The following is a 21,938-nucleotide window of genomic DNA, read 5'->3' on the forward strand; positions in this document are numbered from 1 at the left end:
GCAAAAATTGAGATAACTCTTAAGATTAACTCCAGTTCAGTAGTTAGCATTCCTCTCAAATATTGTCCCTCCCTCCATTTGACGGACTCAGTAACACGCAGCAACTTGGACCTCCCCATTTCTAGAGATCATCAAAACCCCCAACTTACCACATGGCTTTATGAAATTCCCTCTGTACACAAATTGAACACCTCCAGCTCCATGAAACTGATGAAACCTGGAGGAAAGCTTGAAAACACCCTTCCAAATGTGACTTTTAAGGGGCATCTGGCCAAATACATGAATGAGATGGGAATGGAGGGATATGGTCCCCGGAAGGGTAGGGGGTTATAGTTGAATTGGACAGCATGGTAGGTGCAGCCTTGAAGGGCCGAAGGGCCTGTTCCTGTGCTATAATTTTCTTTGTTCAAATAAGCACATTGGGTGGGATTTTACTGCCTCGTTTGTCCCAAAACCGTAAAATCCCTCCCGAGGTCAACGGACCTTTCCATGGTCTGCCCCTCGCCTATCCGATTCCCATGGTGGGCGGGGTGGTAAAATTCCAGCCATTGTCTCTTACCCAGCATTTCAACTGCCAGGCTTCGATCTCCCCCAGATTATGCAACAGCTCTCAGTAGAATATAGGCTGGACATGGCTGATATGATTAGAACATAGAAAAACTACAGCACAAACAGGCCCTTCGGCCCACAAGTTGCGCCGGTCGTGTCCCTACCTACCTAGGCTTATAAATAGACTTACCTATAACCCTCAATCCTATTAAGTCCCATGTACTCATCCAGAAGTCTCTTAAAAGACCCTATCGAGTTTGCCTCCACCACCACTGATGGCAGCCGATTCCACTCGCCTACCACCCTCTGAGTGAAAAACTTACCCCTGACATCTCCTCTGTACCTACTCCCCAGCACCTTAAACCTGTGTCCTCTCGTAGCAGCCATTTCAGCCCTGGGAAAAAGCCTCCGAGAATCCACCCAATCTATACCTCTCAACATCTTGTAAACCTCTATCAGGTCACCTCTCATCCTTTGTCTCTCCAAGGAGAAAAGACCGAGCTCCCTCAAACCTATCCTCATAAGGCATGCCACGCAATCCAGGCAACATCCTTGTAAATCTCCTCTGCACCCTTTCTATGGCTTCCACATCCTTTCTGTAATGAGGCGACCAGAACTGAGCACAGTACTCCAGGTGGGGTCTGACTAGGGTCGTATAAAGCTGCATCATTATCCCCCGACTCCTAAACTCAATCCCTCGATTGATGAAGGCCAGCACACCACACGCCTTCTTAACCACCACCTCCACCTGCGAGGCCGATTTAAGAGTCCTATGGACCCGGACCCCAAGGTCCTTCTGATCCTCTACACTGCTAAGAGTCTTACCCCGATATTATACTCCTTCATCCCATTTGACCTGCCAAAATGTACCACTACACATTTATCCGGGTTGAAGTCCATCTGCCACTTCTCTGCCCAGTCTTGCATCCTGTCTCTGTCACTCTGCAGCTTCTGACATCCCTCCAAACTTTCCACAACACCACCAACATTCGTGTCATCGGCACATTTGCCAACCCATCCCTCCACTTCCTCATCCAGGTCATTTATGAAGATGACAAACAGCAAGGGTCCCAGAACAGATCCCTGGGGCACTCCACTGGTGACCAACCTCCATTCAGAAAAAGACCCGTCTACAACCACTCTCTGCCTTCTGCAGGCAAGCCAGTTCTGGATCCATAAGGCAATAGCCCCTTGGATCCCATGCCCTCTCACTTTCTCGAGAAGTCTTGCATGGGGGACCTTATCGAACGCCTTGCTGAAGTCCATGTAAACCACATCCACCGCTTTTCCTTTGTCAATGTGTTTAGTCACATTTTCAAAGATCTCCACCAGGCCCGTAAGGCACGATTTGCCTTTGACAAAGTTGTGCTGACTACTTTTGAGCATATTAAACCTCTCTAAATGTTCATAAATCCTGTCCCTCAAGATCTTCTCCATCAACTTACCAACCACTGAGGTTAGACTCACCGGTCGGTAATTTCCTGGGCTATCCCTGTTCCCTTTCTTGAATATAGGAACCACATCCGCAAGCCTCCAATCCTCCGGAACCTCTCCCGTCTCCATCGACGACACAAAGATCATCGCCAGAGGCTCTGCAATCTCTTCCCTCGTCTCCCACAGTAACCTGGGGTACATCCCATCCAGTCCCGGCGACTTATCTATCCTGATGCTATTCAAAATTTCCAACACATCCTCTTTCTTAATGTCCAAAAACTCAATCTTTTCAGTCCGCCGCAATCCTGTAGGTACAACCACCCAGGTCTTTTTCCACCGTGAATACCGAGGTAAAGTATTCGTTAAGCACCTCTGCTATTTCTTCTGGTTCTGTACAGACTTTCTCACCTTCACATTTTATAGGTCCTATACCTTCACATCTCATTCTTTTACTCTTTACATATTTATAGAACGCCTTAGGGTTCTCCTTAATCTTACCTGCCAAGTCCTTCTCGTGACCCCTTCTGGCTCTCCTAATTTCCTCCTTAAGTCCCTTCCTACAAGCAGTATACTCATCTAGATCCCTATCATCGCCTAGCTCTCTGAACCTTTTGTACGCTTTCCTTTTCTTTTTGACTAGGTTCAGCACAGCTTTCGTGCACCACGGTTCCCGTAACCTACCAAAACCTCCCTGTCTCATCGGAACGTTGTCATTCAGAACTCTAGACAAACATTCCTTGAAAATCTGCCACCTTACTTCGGTACTTTTCCTCGAGAATACCTCCTTCCAATCAACGCCTCTAATCTCCCGCCTGATGGCTTCATATTTCCCCTTACTCCAGATAAATACTTTCCTAGCTTGCCTGATCCTATCTCTTTCCAATGCTAGCGTAAAGGAGATAGAGTTATGATCACTATCCCAAGATGCTCTCCCACTGAGAGATCTGACACCTGTCCAGGCTCATTAGTCAGTACCAGATCATAGAAATCATAGAAACCCTGCAGTGCAGAAGGAGGCCATTCGGCCCATCGAGTCTGCACCAACTACAATCCCACCCAGCCCTACCTCCACATATTTTACCCGCTAATCCCTCTAACCTATGCATTTTAGAATTCTAAGGGGCAATTTTTAACCTGGCCAATCAACCTAACCCGCACATCTTTGGACTGTGGGAGGAAACTGGAGCACCCGGAGGAAACCCACGCAGACACGAGGAGAATGTGCAAACTCCACACAGACAGTGACCCGAGCATCGAACCCGGGACCCTGGAGCTGTGAAGCAGCAGTGCTAACCACTGTGCCACCATGCCGCCCAGATCGAGTACAGCCTCTCCTCTTGTAGGCTTATCCACATGCTGTGTCAGGAAACCTTTCTGAACACACCTAACAAACTCCTCCCCATCCAACCCCCTTATCCTAGGGATATTCCAATCGATGTTTGGGAAATTAAAGTCTCCCATCACGACAACCCTGTTATTACTACAACTCTCCAGGATCTGTTTCCCTATCTGCTCCTCAACATCCTTGTTACTGTTGGGCGGCCTATAGAAAACACCGATCAAAGTTATCGACCCCTTCCCGCTCCGAACTTCCACCCACAGAGACTCCGTAGACAATCCCTCCACGGTTCCACTTTCTCTACAGCTGTGACACTATCCCTGATCAGCAGTGCCACTCCCCCCCCCCCCCCCCTCTTTTGCCTCCCTCTCTGTCCTTTCTGAAACATCTGAAGCCCGGCACCTGAAGTATCCAGTCCTGTCCCTGTCCCCAAGTCTCCGTAATGGCCACCACATCACACTTCCAAGCATCGATCCACACTCTAAGCTCATCCACTTTATTCACTACACTCCTGGCGTTAAAATAGACACATCTCAAACCTTTGGTCTGAGCTCTCCCCTTCTCCATCACCCATCTAATCTCCCTCTTATCCTGTCTACAATCCTTCTCTATTTACGGGCCACCCTCCTCGCTCTCAGTCACCTCATCTCGATTCCCTCTCCCCAATCTCTCTAGTTTAAAGTCTCCCCAGTAGCCTTAGCCAACCTTCCTACCAGGATATTGGTCTCCCTGGGATTCAAGTGCCACCTGTCTTTTTTGTACAAGTCACACCTGCCCCTAAAGAGGTCCCAATGATCCAGGAACCTGAATCCCTGCCCCCCACTCCAGTCCCTCATCCACGCATTCATCCTCCACCTCACTCCATTCCTACTCTCACTTTCCTGTGGCACAGGCAGCAATCCCGAGATTGCTACCTTTGCATTCCTCCTTCTCAACTGTCTACCTAACTCCCTATATTCACTTTTCATGACCCCCTTCCCTCTTCCTACCTATGTCAGCGGTACCAATATGTACCACGACCTCTGGCTCCTCTCCCTCCCCCCTCAGGATTTCTGGGACGCGACCAGAGACATCCTGGATCCTGGCACCAGGGAGGCAGACCACCATCTGAGACTCCCGTCTGCCTCCGCAAAAACGCCTGTCCGACCCCCTTACTGTTGAGTCCCCGATTAATACTGCTTTCCTCCTCCTTTCCTTAGCCCCCTGAGTTACAGGGCCGGACTTTGCTCCAAAGACACGGCCACTGCTGCTTCCCCCAGGTGGGCTGTCCCCCCCAGCAGTACTCAGACAGGAGTACTTATTGTGAAGGGGCACATCCACCGGGGTGCTCTCTATCACCCAAGCTTTCCCCTTCCTGGACGTTACCCACTTGTCTGCCTCCCGTGGTCCTGGTGTGACCACCTGCTGATAGCTCCTGTCTATCGCCTCCTCATTTTCCCTAACCAGATGAAGATCCTCGAGCTGCAGTTCCAGTTCTCTAACACGGTCCCTTAGGAACTGCAGCTCGACACACCCATCACAGATATGGACGTCCGGGAGGCCAGGAGCCTCCAGGACCTCCCACATCGTACATTGGGAACAACAGACTGGCCTCACACTCATAGTTTCACTTTTTATTTCAGGAACACAGAGAAACGTACTTAAGAATTAAGCATACCCCGCCTCGCCCTTTCCGCCTAAGCCTTTAGAACCAAAGCCCTTTCAGCTCTCGCTCTACTCCCTGCTCACTCTGCTGCCGCTAACGCTGCTGCCCGCTGTATAGTGTAGCCTGCTTTCTAAACCTCCCGCACTACAAAAAAAAAAATTCAAACACACTTCCCACAACACCCCGCGCACGGCCTACTTCCGGTCTAGAGTTTAAAAGTTTAAAATAAATAAATAAATACACCAAGCCCGCGAAAAAGTGATTTAAAAGTCGATCTCTTATCCCAGCACTTCTGCAACAAATCGCTCCTCCTTGCCTCTCTCAGGATGAACAATGACTGTGTGATGTACAAGTGAGACTTCAAAACCTAGCAGGCTGCAACTACAGAACCCTGACCAAATCAAGGAGCACATAATAGCATAGGGCGGCACGATAGCACAGTGGTTAGCACTGCTGGTTCACAGCTCCAGGGACCTGGGTTTGATTCCTGGCTTGGGTCACTATCTGTGTGGAGTTTGCACATTCTCCTCGTGTCTGCGTGGGTTTCCTCCGGGTGCTCCGGTTTCCTCCCACAGTCCAAAGATGTGCGGGTTAGGTTGATTGGCCATGCTAAAATTGCCCCTTGGTGTCCTGGGATTCATAGATTAGAGGGATTAGCGGATAAAATATGTAGAGATATGGGGGTAGGGCCTTGGTGGGATTGTGGTCGGCGCAGACTCGATGGGCCGAATGGCCTCATTCTGTACTGTAGGGTTTCTATGATTTCATCTTGCCCCGACTCAGATTTGAGGGTGACATCCTGGAAAGTCAGCACTCCAGTAGGGTATTGGACTGGTTAGGGAACCCGACATTAAACTACAACGAAAGCTTCTGTTCCTCAAGCTATACAAAAGAAGATGATCAATATAGTTGAAATGTACAGTTCATTGGAACAAAAGTGATTACATCCATGCTAGTCTCTCAGTGACTGATGAGATGAGTTATACACCCAGGCACTCCTATAGGCTGGTATTATCATCTTGTGTTAAGTAAACAACTTATTCATACAGCTGCTTTGAGAAAAATATTTACAAGCTTAGCTAATTTGTTATGCAGTTACAGGTGACTTCATGTAAAGTGGACTATCTTAAGACATTTATTAATAATTTTTGTGTATTAATTTGAGTATTCGAGGATTAGAAGCAAGTGTATGGTGAATATTCAGTTATTTACCAATCCAAGTTGCTTTCAGTAGGCTTAGAAAACTAGATGGACTTCTGATATGTAAAACTGTCTTGAAAATGAACAAATGTAAAGTATCCCTCCAAATCCTCACCAAAATCAGTAAATGTAGTCAGAATTGCGTTAAATCATATTCTTTTAAGATTAATTTATGTGAAATTGAGAATAAAGTATTGTTCCTGTTGTGCATGGTTAGGATCTAAGTCTCATAAAAGAGGGTAAGAATTCAGAGGATCCCCACCATTGATTTTATACATTCTGGACCTCGGGGTGCATACTTTGTTTCAATACCTAATCAGTTGTTTTCAGTGCTTCCAACGCAGGAGCCACATTAATAATTTAAGATGTTTACACATTCACTTTTTTTTGCTAGTTGTTACATTTATACAATCATCTAGGTATGAGTGAATTTTAGGAAGCTCAGCGAATCTACCACAATAATCATGTGATCTAAACTGCGTATGCCATCATTAATTATACACAACCAAAATGTCTAGTTCAGCTTTTGTTATAATTTCCTGAAACATATGTTGTGAGTTTCCTCATGTATATTGCTTTATAGTATACATGTTTGGATGAATGGAGGTTCTCACCCACAGTTTCCCTCGTGGTGAGTTCCTAATCTCAGCTGACTATTTTAGTGCCACCACTTTTGTCCCAAAGTTGGGGAAGATCAAGTGTCAATTTCATGTAGCAGGATAAGTTTTAGAGCAGGTAGCTGTCCTCCACTCCTCATGGATCATTTCTCTACTTCCTAAACTATCCATCCTCAGAGTGTTCCATATTAATCTTAATTTGTACCAAACTGATGGATTTTATTGCTTTGAGGAAGTTCCCATTTGCAATTGGGAATATTAATATTATGAAAGTATTTCACTTTTGGAGGAAAATAAGCAAAATATTGCAGATGCTGGAATCTGAAGCAAGAACAGAGGAAAACCTCAGCAGGTCTGCCGGCATCTATTAGGAGAGAAACAGAATTACCCTTTCGAGTTCTTTGACTGCAGCTGGCAGGCAGCTAAGGGGAGAAATTGATGTCATGAATTAGAGGGAATGTTCAAGAGTGGCGCACAGTCTTGTGTTATAGGCCAGAAAGGTCTTCATGGAAACAATAGATCAATAGAAGTACTTTAGGAATTATTTTCTAGGTGTCCGCCTCATAGGCTTCTATCTGAATGTAGCTTGTTTTGTAACATTTCCAAATTAAAAGAAATATTGCAGACTACCTTGCCTGCTGCCGTGTTTGGCAGTACTTTGTGGGCCATTGGTTTGTAAACTTGCAGTTCTTGCAGTGGTGCACCTTTAAATTGTGATCTCCAAACTGGAACCTGAGGTGAGCCCAGTACTTAAATTGTGAGTTTCTGTGTCAGTGTTGGAATGTGAGTTCACGGTTCCACATGCAGTGTGATCTTAATCTTCATGTGGAGATGCCGGCGTTGGACTGGGGTAAACACAGTAAGAAGTTTAACAACACCAGGTTAAAGTCCAACAGGTTTATTTGGTAGCAAAAGCCACACAAGCTTTCGAGGCTCTGAGCCCCTTCTTCAGGTGAGTGGGAATTCTGTTCACAAACAGAACTTATAAGACACAGACTCAATTTAAATAAATTCTGTTCACAAACAGAACTTATAAGACACAGACTCAATTTAAATAAATTGAGTCTGTGTCTTATAAGTTCTGTTTGTGAACAGAATTCCCACTCACCTGAAGAAGGGGCTCAGAGCCTCGAAAGCTTGTGTGGCTTTTGCTACCAAATAAACCTGTTGGACTTTAACCTGGTGTTGTTAAACTTCTTACTGATCTTAATCTTCAGCAGCCTTGCTGGAGGATGTGTGAAACTTCTATGAAAGGAAAGTGAGAAAATAAGAACATGCTCAACCTACACTTTTATCTGCAACTCAGAATAGCAGTGAACCCGGTGATTCTTTTTTCTCCTATTCACTTTTAAATGATGAAATTAATGAATAATGATGCAAATTTTTTGAGATATGACATTGGTTAGGAAAGGGTGTTAGGCAATGATGGAAATGGAAGAAACTTCCAACAAAATTAACGTGAAAGAGCAGGAGGAAAGAATGCAAGACTGAGACCAGAAGTATTAATTCACAATGGGCCAAAGGGCCTCATTTTATGCTGTACAAATATGACTGTTAATTTGAGGTTTGTAATTGAAAATAAGCCAGGAGGGGAATGCTGTAAAATATCGGTAGAAGTGTAGAGGTAATGGATGGAGTAAAAATTGATAGGAAAGATTTACTGGAAAAGCTGGCTGTGATTAGGCAAGAAAGTTCACTTGCTCGGTATGGTTTGCATCCCAGGTTATTAAAGGATGTGGAGATGGCAGAAGAGCTTGCCATAATCTTCCCTAGCTATAGGGGGATGTACCAGAGGATTGGAGAATGGCACAAGTAACTCTTTTATTCAAGAAACAGTGCAAGGGCATTCCACGAAACTACAAGCTGGTCAGTTTAACATCAGTTGTGGGTCAGGATTTAGAAACAATAAACAGGATTAAAAAGTCAACAGGCACTTGGAAAGATTTCTGTTAATTAAGAGCCATCATGGATTTGTAATAGGTAGATCATGCTTGACTAATCGTAATGCAATGTTTTGATGAAATAACAGAAGGTTTATGAAGGAAAAATAATGGATGTTGTCCACATGGCTTTTAAGAATGAATTTGCAAAGTGCCAGCTAAAAGGCTGGTTGACAAAATTAAGGCTCATGAAATAGTGTCAACTTAGATTAACAATTGGCTTGAGCACAGAAAACAGTGAGCCCTGGTAAATGGTTGATTTCCAGACTGGATGATTATAGATAGTGGTGTTCCCCGAGGGTCAGTGCCAAGACCACTACTTTTTGATATCCATAAATGTCTTGGATACTGGAATACACAGTAACATTTCAAAATTTTCCCATGACTCCAAACTTGGAGTTGTGGCTGACAATGAGGATGATACCAATCGATTGCAACAGGACTTAGGCCAGCAGAATGAGAAGAGAAGTGGCAGATGGAATTTCATGGAGAAGTGTGAAAGACTGCATATCGTCAGACGCATCTGGGAGAGGCAATATGGATTGATTGACACAATTTGAAGGAGTGTACAGGGACAAAAGAACCTGGAAATCCATGAGCATAAATCTTTAAAGGTGTCAGGACATACTGAAAGATGCAAAGCATGTGGAATCTAGGGCTTCAAAAATAAACATATGATAAAAAAGCAAGAAGTTATACTGAAACTCTACAAAGCTCTGATTAGGTCACAAGTAGAATATTGCATTCGGTTCTAGTCACCACACTTGAGGAAGGATGTGTGGGTCCTTGAGAGGGTGTAGTGGAGTCTTACCAGAATGGTTTCCAAGGTGAGGGATTTTAGCTGCAGGTTTAGGTTTGAGAAGCTGGGATTGTTTTCCAAGGAACAAAGATTAAGGGAAGATTTTATTGAGATATGCAAGATTATGACATCCTTAGATAGGTAGGAAAAAATACTGTTCCTATGTACAAGGACATTTGTACAATGTACAAATACTGTTCCTATGTACATGCTGATGTACAAGGACGAGGGGGACAGAGATTGAAGGTTTTGGGCAAGATGCAATGGGGATGTAAGGAAGAACTATTTTATGCAGTGAGTGGTAATGATCTGGAACAATCTGCCTCCAAGGGGGTGGAAACAGAGACAATGAATGATTCCAAAGGACATTGGGTGTCCACATGAGGGAAATTTACTGGGCTACTTGGATAGAGCAGAAAATTGAATTAATCGGATTGCTCTACACTGAGCCAGCATGGAGTTGACATGCCAAATGGCCTCCTTCCATACATTCGGCCGCTCAAGCCATTCCACCATTTAATAAAGTGATGGCTGATCTGATAGAAACCTCAAATCTGCATCCCGTGCCCAATAACCTTTCACCCCTTTTCTCATCAAGAATCTATCCACCTCTGCCTTTGAAAGTATTCAATGATTCTGCTTCCATCACCTTTTCAGGAAGCTCAGGATCCACAGATCCTTGAAGGTGACGTCACAGGTGGAGAAGGTGGTGAAGAAGGCATATGGCATGCTTGCCTTTATAGGACGGGGCATAGAGTATAAAAGTTGGGGTCTGATGTTGCAGTTGCAGATGTATAGAACGTTGGTTCGGCCGCATTTGGAATACTGCGTCCAGTTCTGGTCGCCACACTACCAGAAGGATGTGGAGGCTTTGGAGAGAGTACAGAGGAGGTTTACCAGGATGTTGCCTGGTATGGAGGGGCTTAGTTATGAGGAAAGATTGGGTAAACTGGGGTTGTTCTCCCTGGAAAGACGGAGGATGAGGGGAGACTTAATAGAGGTGTATAAAATTATGAAAGGCATAGATAGGGTGAACTGTGGGAAGCTTTTCCCCAGGTCGGTGGTGACGTTCACGAGGGGTCATAGGTTCAAGGTGAAGCGGGGGGAGGTTTAACACGCATATCAGAAGGACATATTTCACACAGAGGGTGGTGGGGGCCTGGAATGCGCTGCCAGGCAAGGTGGTGGAGGCGGACACACTGGGAACGTTTAAGACTTATCTAGATAGCCATATGAACGGAGTGGGAATGGAGGGATACAAAAGAATGGTCTAGTTTGGACCAGGGAGCGGCACGGGCTTGGAGGGCCGAAGGGCCTGTTCCTGTGCTGTATTGTTCTTTGAGTTCCAAAGGCTCATGACCCTCTGAGAGAAAGAGGTGAAGCAAAAATCTATTTTAAGTGGGCAACACCTTATTTTTAGCCAGTGACCCCTAGTTCTAGATTCTCCCACAAGAGGAAATATCCTCTCCACATCCACCCTGCCACGATCCCTCAGGATCTTCTATGTTTTAATTAAGTTGCCTCTTACTCTTCTAAACTCCAGCGGATACAAGCCTAGCCTGTCCAGCTTTCCTCATAAATAAACACCCATTCCAGGTATTAGCCTAGTAAACCTCCTCTGAACTGCTTCCAACACATTTACAAACTTAAATAAGGAGACCAATACTGTACACAATACTCCAGTTGTGGTCTCACGAGTGCTCTGTACAACCGAAGCATAATTGTCCCTACTTTTGTATTCAGTTCCCTTCACAATAAATGATAACATTCTGTTAACTTTCTAAATTACTGGGGGTATCTGCCTTTTGCAATTCAGGAACTAAGACACTCTGATCCTTCTGCATCTCAGAGCTCTGCAATCTCTCACCTTTCAGATAAGATGCTTCTCCTTTATCCTTCCTGCTAAAATGGACAATTTCACATTTCCCACAATATACTCCATTTGCCAGATCTTTGCCCATTCAATCTATCTATATCTTTTTGCAGCCTCCTTGTATCCTCTTCACAACTTATTTCCTACCTATCTTTGTGTTACGATTCTATGTAAACATCAAAGATTTAATGTCTTTTCACGAGTCTTTATCTTCACAGACGGAGGGTTTCCAGTTGGTGTGAAGAGTGCTTTCTATTATACAGACAAGCAGAGGAATTGATTATTCTTCACCCAGTGGAGCAAAAACCTCCGTTCAGCATTTTTTAAAAAATCTTTGCCTGAAAAAATGAAACTAATTCAAATTTCCAATTTCTGTCTGTGCAAAAATGCCATAAAATCCTGAAGTAGATGCAGTTGTGTAATTTTTCTCAAAATTTTATGCATAATATTACTAATCTACTAGTCTACCCTATCCAGACCTCTCAACATCTTGTAAACCTCTATCAGGTCACCTCTCATCCTTCGTCTCTCCAGGGAGAAGAGACCAAGCTCCCTCAACCTATCCTCATAAGGCATGCCCCCCAATCCAGGCAACATCCTTGTAAATCTCCTCTGCACCCTTTCAATGGCTTCAACATCTTTCCTGTAATGAGGTGACCAGAACTGCGCGCAGTACTCCAAGTGGGGTCTAACCAGGGTCCTATAAAGCTGCAGCATTATCTCCCGACTCCTAAACTCAATCCCTCGATTTTAAGAGACTTCTGGATGAGTACATGGGATTTAATGGGATTGAGGGCTATAGATAGGCCTAGAGGTGGGGATGTGATCGGCGCAACTTGTGGGCCGAAGGGCCTGTTTGTGCTGTGGCTTTCTATGTTCTAATACATGTGCGCTGAAATGAGGAAATGTAATGCATGCAAGAACACAACATTTTAGTTTTTCCAAACAAATCTAGGTTTTGTTTACAAGAATTGAATACTTTCAAGGTTGTTTGAGTCCAGAACAGTGTTCAGATCTATTCCCATCTACATCCATGACTCTTCCAATGCCATCAGTCACTAGCATCTCCTCTTTACTTACTATGGACGTCCAAAGTCCCTACACTCTTATACTCCACCAGGGTGCTTTGGGGATCTCCATATCTTCCCTGAATAGAGGTTTAACCAGTCTCCAATCACCACTAGCCTCTTACCTGACTAAACTTGCTCTCACTTGAAACAACTTCTCCTTTACCTCCACTCATTCCCTCCAAAAAAAAATACACATAATGATTTCAGGTATGCCTGCCTTGTTGTGTGAAATGTTGCATATTCCTAGCTCTGGTCCTACTCTGGCCTCCTCCCTTAGCTCTTTATCCAGTAAACTATTGATTGTATCAGTGCGGCTTGTTGCTCTTGTCCAGAACTGAAAAGCTTTATCCAGCTTGTTTCTGATTTCATACCTTTTCTCAACTTCACATGGTCCATAACAAAAGCTTCACTTCCATTCCATGTCATTCTTTGCCTCTATTTCTGGGGGCTTGGAGGCTGGCTATCAACAAACATTAACTATAAGCCCCCTGACTCCCACAGCTACCTTGAGATCAATTGCTAACACCCAGCTTCTTGGAAGAATTCCATTCCAGTTCTCCAAGTTTCTCTGTCTCCATTCTGTTCTGATGACGCAATTTTCCATAGCAGCTTTTTTGATAAATCTTCATTTTTCCTCAACCAAGGGACCCCTCCTACCATGTTTGACAAAGCGCCCCCCCCCCACCCCCGTAACATGTCCAGCCTATTTCCCATACTTCTGCTCTCACCCCTTTGTGTTTCTTCCTAAGCAACAATAGGGGATCCCCTGTCCTCATCTTCCATCCCTCCAGCCTCCAGAATCAATTAATTATCCTCTGCCATTTCTGCCAACTTCAACATGATACCATCACCAAACACATCTTCCCTTTATCCCATCTCTCCCCCTTCAGCGTTCCAAAGGAAGACTGGCGCAGCAGTTTGATCCACTCCTCAGTTACCCCCAACCCTATTTCTTCATACAAAAGTGGGAAATGCAATAATTGTCCTTTTGCCTTCTCTCTCTTTGTCATCCAATACCAGAAACTAGGTGAAACAGTCATTTAGAATCATAGAAACCCTAAGGAACAGAAAGAGGCCATTCGGCCCATCGAGTCTGCACTGACCACAATCCCACCAAGGCCCTACCTCTATACCCCTACATATTTTACCCACTAATCCCTCTAACCTACACATCTCAGGACACTAAGGGCAATTTTTAGCATGGCCAATCAACCTAACCCGCACATCTTTGGACTGTGGGAGGAAATCGGAGCACCCGGAGGAAACCCACGCAGACACGAGGAGAACGTGCAAACTCCACACAGACAGCGACCCAAGCTGGGAACCGAACCCAGGTCCCTGGAGCTGTGAAGCAGCAGTACTAACCACTGTGCTACCGTGCCGCCCATTCTCACTCTCATCTACTGAGTCTCACAATATTATTCTCTCGCCTTTTCTCACGCACACTATCTCCCTCTTCATCGCTTCCTCTGTCATTCTCCCTAACACAGTCTCACACCCTTTATCCCTCAACCTTTCCTCTGTTATTATCGCATTCTGTTTAACACCCACAGTCTCTGGGAATTTTTCACTCTCATGTTCCCTCCCACACACTCTCTGTCAGTTGTTCTCCTTCTCTGTCACTCTCACATAATCTCACACACAGTCTCTCGCGCACACTCTACTTCTGTCTTTCTCCATCTCTCTCTCTCTATACACTCATTCACACAGATATATGCACACACAAACACCCCACTCACATTTATCCACATTATATTGTATCAGCCATGCCTATGCCCACGCACTCAGCCTGTCCAAATCACACTGAAGCATCTCTGCATCCTCCTCACAGCTCACCCTCCCACCCAAGTAGTATCATCTCCCACAGTCCAATATTTATGTGTACTTCTTTCAATTTAGTATACTGTATTTGCTGCTCACGAGAGATCAAACACAAATTGGATGACCACTTTGTGGAACATCTCCATTTAGTATGTGAGCATAACCCCAAGTTTTCAGTCACTTGTTATTTTAATTCTAGAATCCATTATCAAGGATTTCATAGCTCAGCATTTAGAAAGCAGTGATATAATCAGACATAGTCAGCATGGATTTACAAAGGGGAAATCATGCTTGAAGAATCTATAGGAATTTTTAAAGGATGTAACTAGTAGAGTTGACCAGGGAGAACCAGTGGATGTGGTCTATTTAGACTTTCAGAAGGCTTTCAACAAGGACTCGCATAGCAGACTACTATGTAAAGTTAAGACGTGTGGAATTGCGGGGAGTGTCTTAGGATGGATAGAAAACTGGTTAGCAGGCAGGAAGCAAAGAGTTGGCATAAATGGGCCTTTTTTCAGTTGGCAGGCAGCAACTAGTAGGGTACTGCAGGGATCTGTGCTAGGACGCCAACTGTTCACATTACACATTAACGATTTGGAAGAGGGAACTAAATGTATTATCTCCAAATTCCACTACTTGGGTGGAAGGGGAGCTGTGAGGAGGATGCAGAGATGCTTCAGTGTGATTTGGACAGGCTGAGTGCGTGGGCATCTGCATGGCTGATACAATATAATGTGGATAAATGTGAGGTTATCCACAGTAATAGGAAGGCAGGTTATTATTTGAATGAGTGTAAATTGAGAGAGGTGGATACTCAGCGAGACCTTGCTGTCCTCGTGCATCAGTCACTGAAAGTAAGCACACAGGTACAGCAGACAGTAAAGAAGGCAAATGTTATGTTGGCCTTCATTGCGAGAGGATCTGAGGAATAGGGATATTTTACTGCAATTGTATAGGGCGTTGGTGAGGCCACACCTGTAGTATCTGTGCAGTTTTGGTGTCCTTATCTGAGGAAGAATGTCCTTGCTATAGAGGGAGTGCAGCGAAGGTTTACCAGGCTGATTCCAATCATATGAGGAGAGACTAAGTTGGTTAGGATTATATTCATTGGAGTTTAGAAGAGTGAGAGGGGATCTCATCGAAACTTTTAACATTCTAACAGGATTTTGCAGGGTGGATTCAGAAAGAATGTTCCCGATGGTGAGGGAGACCAGAAGGTCATAGGGGTCATAGTTTGAGGATAACGGCTAAACCTTTTAGAACTGAGTTGAGGAGAAATTTCTTCACCCAGAGAGTGATGAATCTGAGGAATTCACTATGACATAAGGTAGCTGAGGCCAAAATCTGTGATTTCAAGAAGGAATTAGATATAGTTCTTGGGGCTAAAGGGATCGAGGGATATGGGGGGAAGGCGGGATCAGGATATTGAATCTGATGATCAGCCACAATCAAAATGGATGGCGGAGCAGGCTTGAAGAGCTGAAAGGCCTACTCCTGCTTCTACTTCCTATGTTTCTATGTATTTTCTCTCCACAGATGCTGCCAGACCTGCTGAGATTTTCCAGCATTTTATATCTTTGTTTCAAATTCCAGCATCCGTAGTATTCTGCTTTTATTATAACCACTGACAGACAGCATTGTGTTCCATTCTTCTAATGCTGTTATCTTAATTCAGTTTCTCTTTCCTGACTTTGTTCCAACTCCTTTTAATTCTGATTATTTAACTTGAAGTGATTTCTTGGCATTCCATTAGATATTGCAGTAGTCACATTTTAAATGTCAACATTCCTTTGCTGCATATGTAGGTCCTGTTCGAGGTTCTTGAGGAATTTTACTTACAAATTGTTATTGTACATTTTATAGCCACAAAATAAACTAAAGATGGTGAACGACCAGTGTTCTTTGGAAGCTGTGATCCATTTGGGTCACTGAATGAGTAGACCTGTGACATTTGGATTATGAGTGTTTTATGTATGTCAGAGAATACTTTGCATGGGTAGTCATGTAAATACCATACCCAGGGACATAATTAAATGTTGGCTCTTAAATAATCAAATACATATAGTTTACAGTGGTTCTGATAATTCTGTCGAGTAAATATGCCTGAAAACAGCCACTAGAATTATGAGTGATGTGTAGCAGACTTAACGGCAATCAGTTTATTTGAACTAATGCTGTCCCAGTGATGTGCTTGCTGTTGCTTAACACTTGACTTTTTTTCTTTCTCTTTCTCCTTATGCTTCTTTGATGTTCCACACTGTTGCTTTTTTAAAAATCCAGCATCTGTCTCCAGTCTTGGAGTCCTCCCTATATAAACTGATCACAGAGCATGCTCTTGCTGTCAAGTATCCACCTGTGTCACTTGTTTTTCATTCTTCGTAAATCTGTGTCATGTTTAGATAAACAACTATGTACACTGTCTCTTTTTAGGCAAACTGGATTCACTGGAATGAACCAAAGTGGCATGATGGGCTCTAGCTCTCCCTACAGCCAGTCTGTGAATAACAGCTCTGTAATGATGAACCCTCAGACTTCTTACAACGTGGTATCCAGCATAGTGAACAGCTCCTCAGGTAATGTACATTTAAAGTGGGTAGAATTATGTTTTTGAAAAGCACAAGAGTGTTCTTTCTGAAAAAAGAGAGACACTTCATTTTACTGAAGTATAATAAAATAAATGTTTGACCAATCTTTCTGTATTCTGACAATTCACTGGTGCTTTTAGTCAGCAAATCAACCAAATTCACAAAAGTTCCTTTTCAAAGTTAGAGGAATAGGCACAAAGACTCCTCCGGTTAGCAAATTTGCTAACTTATGTCTGCAAACTTAATTTTAATGACTCAATAATTTGAGAAATTGCCTAATTTTACAGCAGATTTTAACCCCTTTCATTTCTCTATGAAAGGAATTAATTCTTTGCTTGGAGTGTAGTTCATGGATGTTTCCCAGTCTGGCACCTGTTCCAAGAGCCAGTTTTCACAGATGAGTCAGGAGATAAATGTTGACATGCTATTTTATGCCAGCTATGCCCAAAGCTCTCCTTACCTGATGTCCACATACATCAATGGTGCTCACTGGACCATGATCAGGAGCCCAAAGCCTGACCAACACTTTTTCTCCCTGTTTTTACCCAGGGCCATTAAGGCCAGTGGAGATTGAACCTGGCACATTGCCAGTCTGTGTGATTCAGTTCAACCAGTTGAGCAAGAATTGGATCTATTTAATTCCTTACTTGACTCTCCATCAGCTATCTTTCCTAACCTTTTTAAAAGAGACTATACTGGATATCTCAAGAATACCAGCTTCCAATAATTTGCTCAAATGAGCCAGGAAAGAAGAAAAAGTTACCTTTCACATCGTCAGAATACAGCCCAGTACAACCAATGAATTTACTTTTGAAGTGTACTCATTATTCTAATGTAGGAAACACAGCAGCAAATTTGTGTGCAGCAAGTTCCCACAAACAACAGTGTAATAATTACTGGGTTTTTTTTATTATGTTGAATGAAAAGTAAATATTGGCCAGGACACCAGTGGTGGCCTCTACCTTAATGCTGGGAGCATTATTGGTAAGACTGATGAGTTAAGGGCATGAATTGACATGTGGAATTGTGATATTATTGCCGTCACAGAAACACAGTTTCGGGAGGGGGAATACTGGCAACTCAACATTCTGGGGTATAAGGTCTTCAGCTGTGACAGGGAGGTGGTGTCACATTATTAATTAAGGAGTCCGTTACTGCAGTAAGGAGGGACAATATCTTGGAAGGATCTTCAAATGAGGCTGTGAATAGAGTTTAGGAATAGCAAGGGAGCAGTCACATTGTTGGGAATGTATTATAGGCCCACAAACAGTCAGCTGGCAGTAGAGGAGTAGATATGTAAACAATTCACTGAGGTCTGTAAAAATAATAGCAATAGAGTAATTATCTTGTGGGATTACAACTTCTCAACATTAATTGGGTAGCCATAATGTTACAGGTTTAGAGGGAACAAAGCGTTTTATGTCAATATGTAGAAGGTCCAACATGGGACAGTGTAGTGCTGGATCTAATTCTGGGGAATGAAGCCGGACAGGTGCTTGCGGTGGTAGTGGGGGAGCATTTTAGTGATAGAGCCCACCACACAGTATGATTGAAGCTTGTTGTGGAAAAGGAAAAAGATGGTTTTGAATTGGAGGAAGGCAGATTTTATTAAAATAAGGCAAAATCGGGCCAGGGTAGACTAGGAACAGCTTCTTATGGGAAAATTTACAGCAGAGCAGTGGGGGAGTGTTCAAAAATGAAATGGAGAGAGTACAAGCCCAACATGTTCCCTTTAGGGTGAAATGTAGGAGCAACAAGCCCAGAGAATCCTGGATGTCTAAGAACATTCAGGATTGGATAAGAAAGAAAAGAGAGGCTTTTAGCAGGTACAAAGGGAGCAAATCAGCAGTGGCCATAGTGGAATATAGAAAGTGCAGGGGGAAACTCAAGAAAGCAATTACGAGAGCAAAGAGGGGGCATGAAAAAGTACTGGCAGGTAAGATTAAGCAGAATCCCAAAATATTCTATAAGGATATTAAGGTGAAGTGGATAACCAGGGAAAGAGGAGGGCCCATTAGGGATCAAGGGGCAATTTGTATATGGAGCTGGAAGATGTTGAAGCATAGAATGCCTACAGTGCAGAAGGAGGCCATTCGGCCCATCAAGTCTGCACCGACAACAATCCCACCCAGGCCCTATCCCCGTAACCGTACATATTTACCCTGCTAGTCCCCCTGACACTAAGGGCAATTTAGCATAGCCAATCCATGTAACCTGCACATCTTTGGGCTGTGGGAGGAAACTGGAGCACCCAGAGGAAACCCACATAGACACGTGGAGAATGTGCAGACAGTGACCCGAGGCTGGAATTGAACCCGGATCCCTGGCGCTGAGGAGCCTCAGCTCTTGACCTTGTCCAACAGGTATGAGGTACTTGCTCCCTGTGTGGATGGAGGGAGGATGAGCTAGCCGACCACTGCACCACGGTGCAGGAGGCCATTCAAGAGGGGGGAGCAAAAGGACAAGTGTCAGTTGAAGGGGATTCTATTATTAGGGGGATTGATAGCGTCCTTTGTAAGACAGATCGTGAGTCCCACATGGTATATTGCCTGCCTGGTGCCAGGGTGAGGGACATCTCTGACCAGCTTGAAAGGATATTCGAGTGAGAGGGGGAGGATCCAGTTGTTGGCCCACGTTGGGACAAACAACATAGGCAAGTCTAGGAAAGAGGACCTGTTTGGGGACTATCAAGCACTAGGAACTAAATTAAAGAACAGGTCCTCAAGGGTTATGATCTGGATTACTACCCTAGCCACGTGCAAATTGGCATAAGGTAGAGAATTAGGGAAGTTAACACATGGCTAAAGAAATGGTATGGGAAAGAGGGGTTCCATTTCATGGGGCATTGGCAACAGTACTGGAACAGGAGGGATCTGTATCGTTGGGATGGTCTTCACCTGAACTGATCTGGGACCAGTGTTCGAGTGAAAAGGATAAATAGGGTGGTCACAAGGACTTTAAACTAGCAAATTGGGAGGAAGGGAAGAATAAAACTACGGGAAGTGTAGCGGTTAATGGGAAGCAAAGCAGCAGGTTAGCATGTGGGAAGAAGGCTCCAACTACATTGAAAATCAGGAAAAAAGTTAAAAGGAAGGAGAACTCAGGAGATGGTATTAATGGGGGTGTTATAATTCAAAAAGAAGGTACAAAAACTAGCATAAAGGCACTTTATTTGAATGCTCGTGGCATTCGAAACACGATAAATGAGTTGACGGCACAAATTATTGCAAATGAGTATGATGTGGTGGCCATTACAGAGACGTGGTTGCAGGGTGGTCATGTCTGGGAGTTAAATATCCAGGGGTATCAGACTATTCGGAAGGACAGACTGGAAGGTAAGGGAAGTGGTGTAGTTCTGATATTTAAGGATGACATCAGGGTGGTAGTGAGAGATGATATAGATTCTATGGAAAAAAAGGTTGAATCCGTTTGCGTGGAAATTAGAAATAGTAAGTAGAAAAAGTCACTGGTAGGCATAGTCTATAGGCCACCAAATAATGACATCACGATGGGGCAAGAAATAACTGATGCATCTAAAACTGGTACAACAATTATCATGCGGGATTTTAATCTACGTGTCCATTGGTCAAACCAGGTCGGTCAAGGCAGCCTTGAGGAGGAGTTCATAGAATGTATCCGCGATAGCTTCCTTGAACAGTATGTAATGGAACCTATGAGGAAGCAAGCTATCCTAGATCTGGCCCTGTGTAATGATGATGTGAACAGGAATAATTAATAATCTTACAGTTAGGGATCCTCTCGGAAGAAGCGATCACAATATGGTTGAATTTAAAATACAGATGGAGCGTGAAAAGGTAAAATCCAATACCAGTGTCTTGTTCTTAAACAAAGGAGACTACAATGGAATGAGGGAGGAGTTGGCTAAGGTATACTGGGAGCAAAAGCTTTATGGTGAGATAATTGAGGAACAGTGGAGGACTTTCAAAGCGATTTTCTTTTTCACAGTGCTCAGCAAAAGTATATACCAGTGAAAAGGAAGGACTGTAGAAAAAAGGATTTCTATGGATATCTAAGGAAATAAAGGAGGGTATCAAATTGACAGAAAATGCATACAAAATGGCAAAGATTAGTGGGAAACTAGAGGATTGAGAACTCTTTAAAAGTCAACAGAAAGCTATAGGAGAATAATATAAGATCATTAATTATTCCTGTCTCATTACACAGGACCAGATCTGGGATAGCTTGCTCCCTCATAGGTTCCATGACATACTGTTCAAGGAAACTGTCGCGGATACATTCTATGAACTCCTCCTCAAGACTGCCTTGACCGACCTGGTTTGACCAATGGACACGTAGATTAAAATACCCCATGATAATTGTTGTACCAGTTTTACATGCATCAGTTATTTCTTGCCCCATCGTAATGTTATTGTTTGGTGGCCTATAGACTATGCCTACCAGTGACTTTTTCTACTTACTATTTCTAATTTCCACGCAAACGGATTCAACCTTTATTTCCATAGAATCTATATCATCTCTCACTACCACCCTGATGTCATCCTTAAATATCAGAGCTACACCACTTCCCTTACCTTCCAGTCTGTCCTTCCGAATAGTCTGATACCCCTGGATATTTAACTCCCAGTCATGACCATCCTGCAAACATGTCTCTGTAATGGCCACCAAATCATACTCATTTGCAATGATTTGTGCCGTCAACTCATTTACCGTGTTTCAAATGTTACGAGCATTCAGATAAAGTGCCTTTATGCTAGTTTTTGTACCTTTTTGAATTCTAACACCTCATTAATAACATCTCCTGGAAAAAGCTATAAAGAAAAGTAAGATGAATTATGAGAGTAAACTAGCTCAAAATGTAGAAACAATTAGCAAAACTTTCTATAAATATATAAAATGAAAAAGAGTGGCTAAAGTAAACATTGGTCCTTTAGAGGATGAGAAGGGGGATGTAATAACTGGAAATGAGGAAATGGCTGGGGAATTGAACAGATATTCTGTGTCGGTCTTCACAGTGGAAGACAAATAATAAAGGACAAAGAAAATTACAGCACAGGAACAGGCCCTTCGGCCCTCCAAGCCTGCAC

General features: G+C 43.6%; 1 protein-coding gene across 4 annotated transcripts in view; it reads left to right on the forward strand.

Moving 5' to 3' along the window:
- Positions 1–21,938, forward strand: part of LOC144504532 (AT-rich interactive domain-containing protein 1B-like) — a 602,681-nt gene that overhangs the window by 467,348 nt on the left and 113,395 nt on the right. For all 4 annotated transcript variants that reach the window (XM_078229967.1, XM_078229969.1, XM_078229968.1 and 1 more), the window contains one exon: positions 16,718–16,860. In XM_078229967.1, the coding sequence (XP_078086093.1) occupies positions 16,718–16,860 (143 nt within the window). The remainder of the gene's footprint in view (positions 1–16,717; positions 16,861–21,938) is intronic.

This window comes from Mustelus asterias, chromosome 15 (genome assembly GCF_964213995.1).
Source record: "Mustelus asterias chromosome 15, sMusAst1.hap1.1, whole genome shotgun sequence".
NCBI classification, from domain to species: domain Eukaryota; kingdom Metazoa; phylum Chordata; class Chondrichthyes; order Carcharhiniformes; family Triakidae; genus Mustelus; species Mustelus asterias.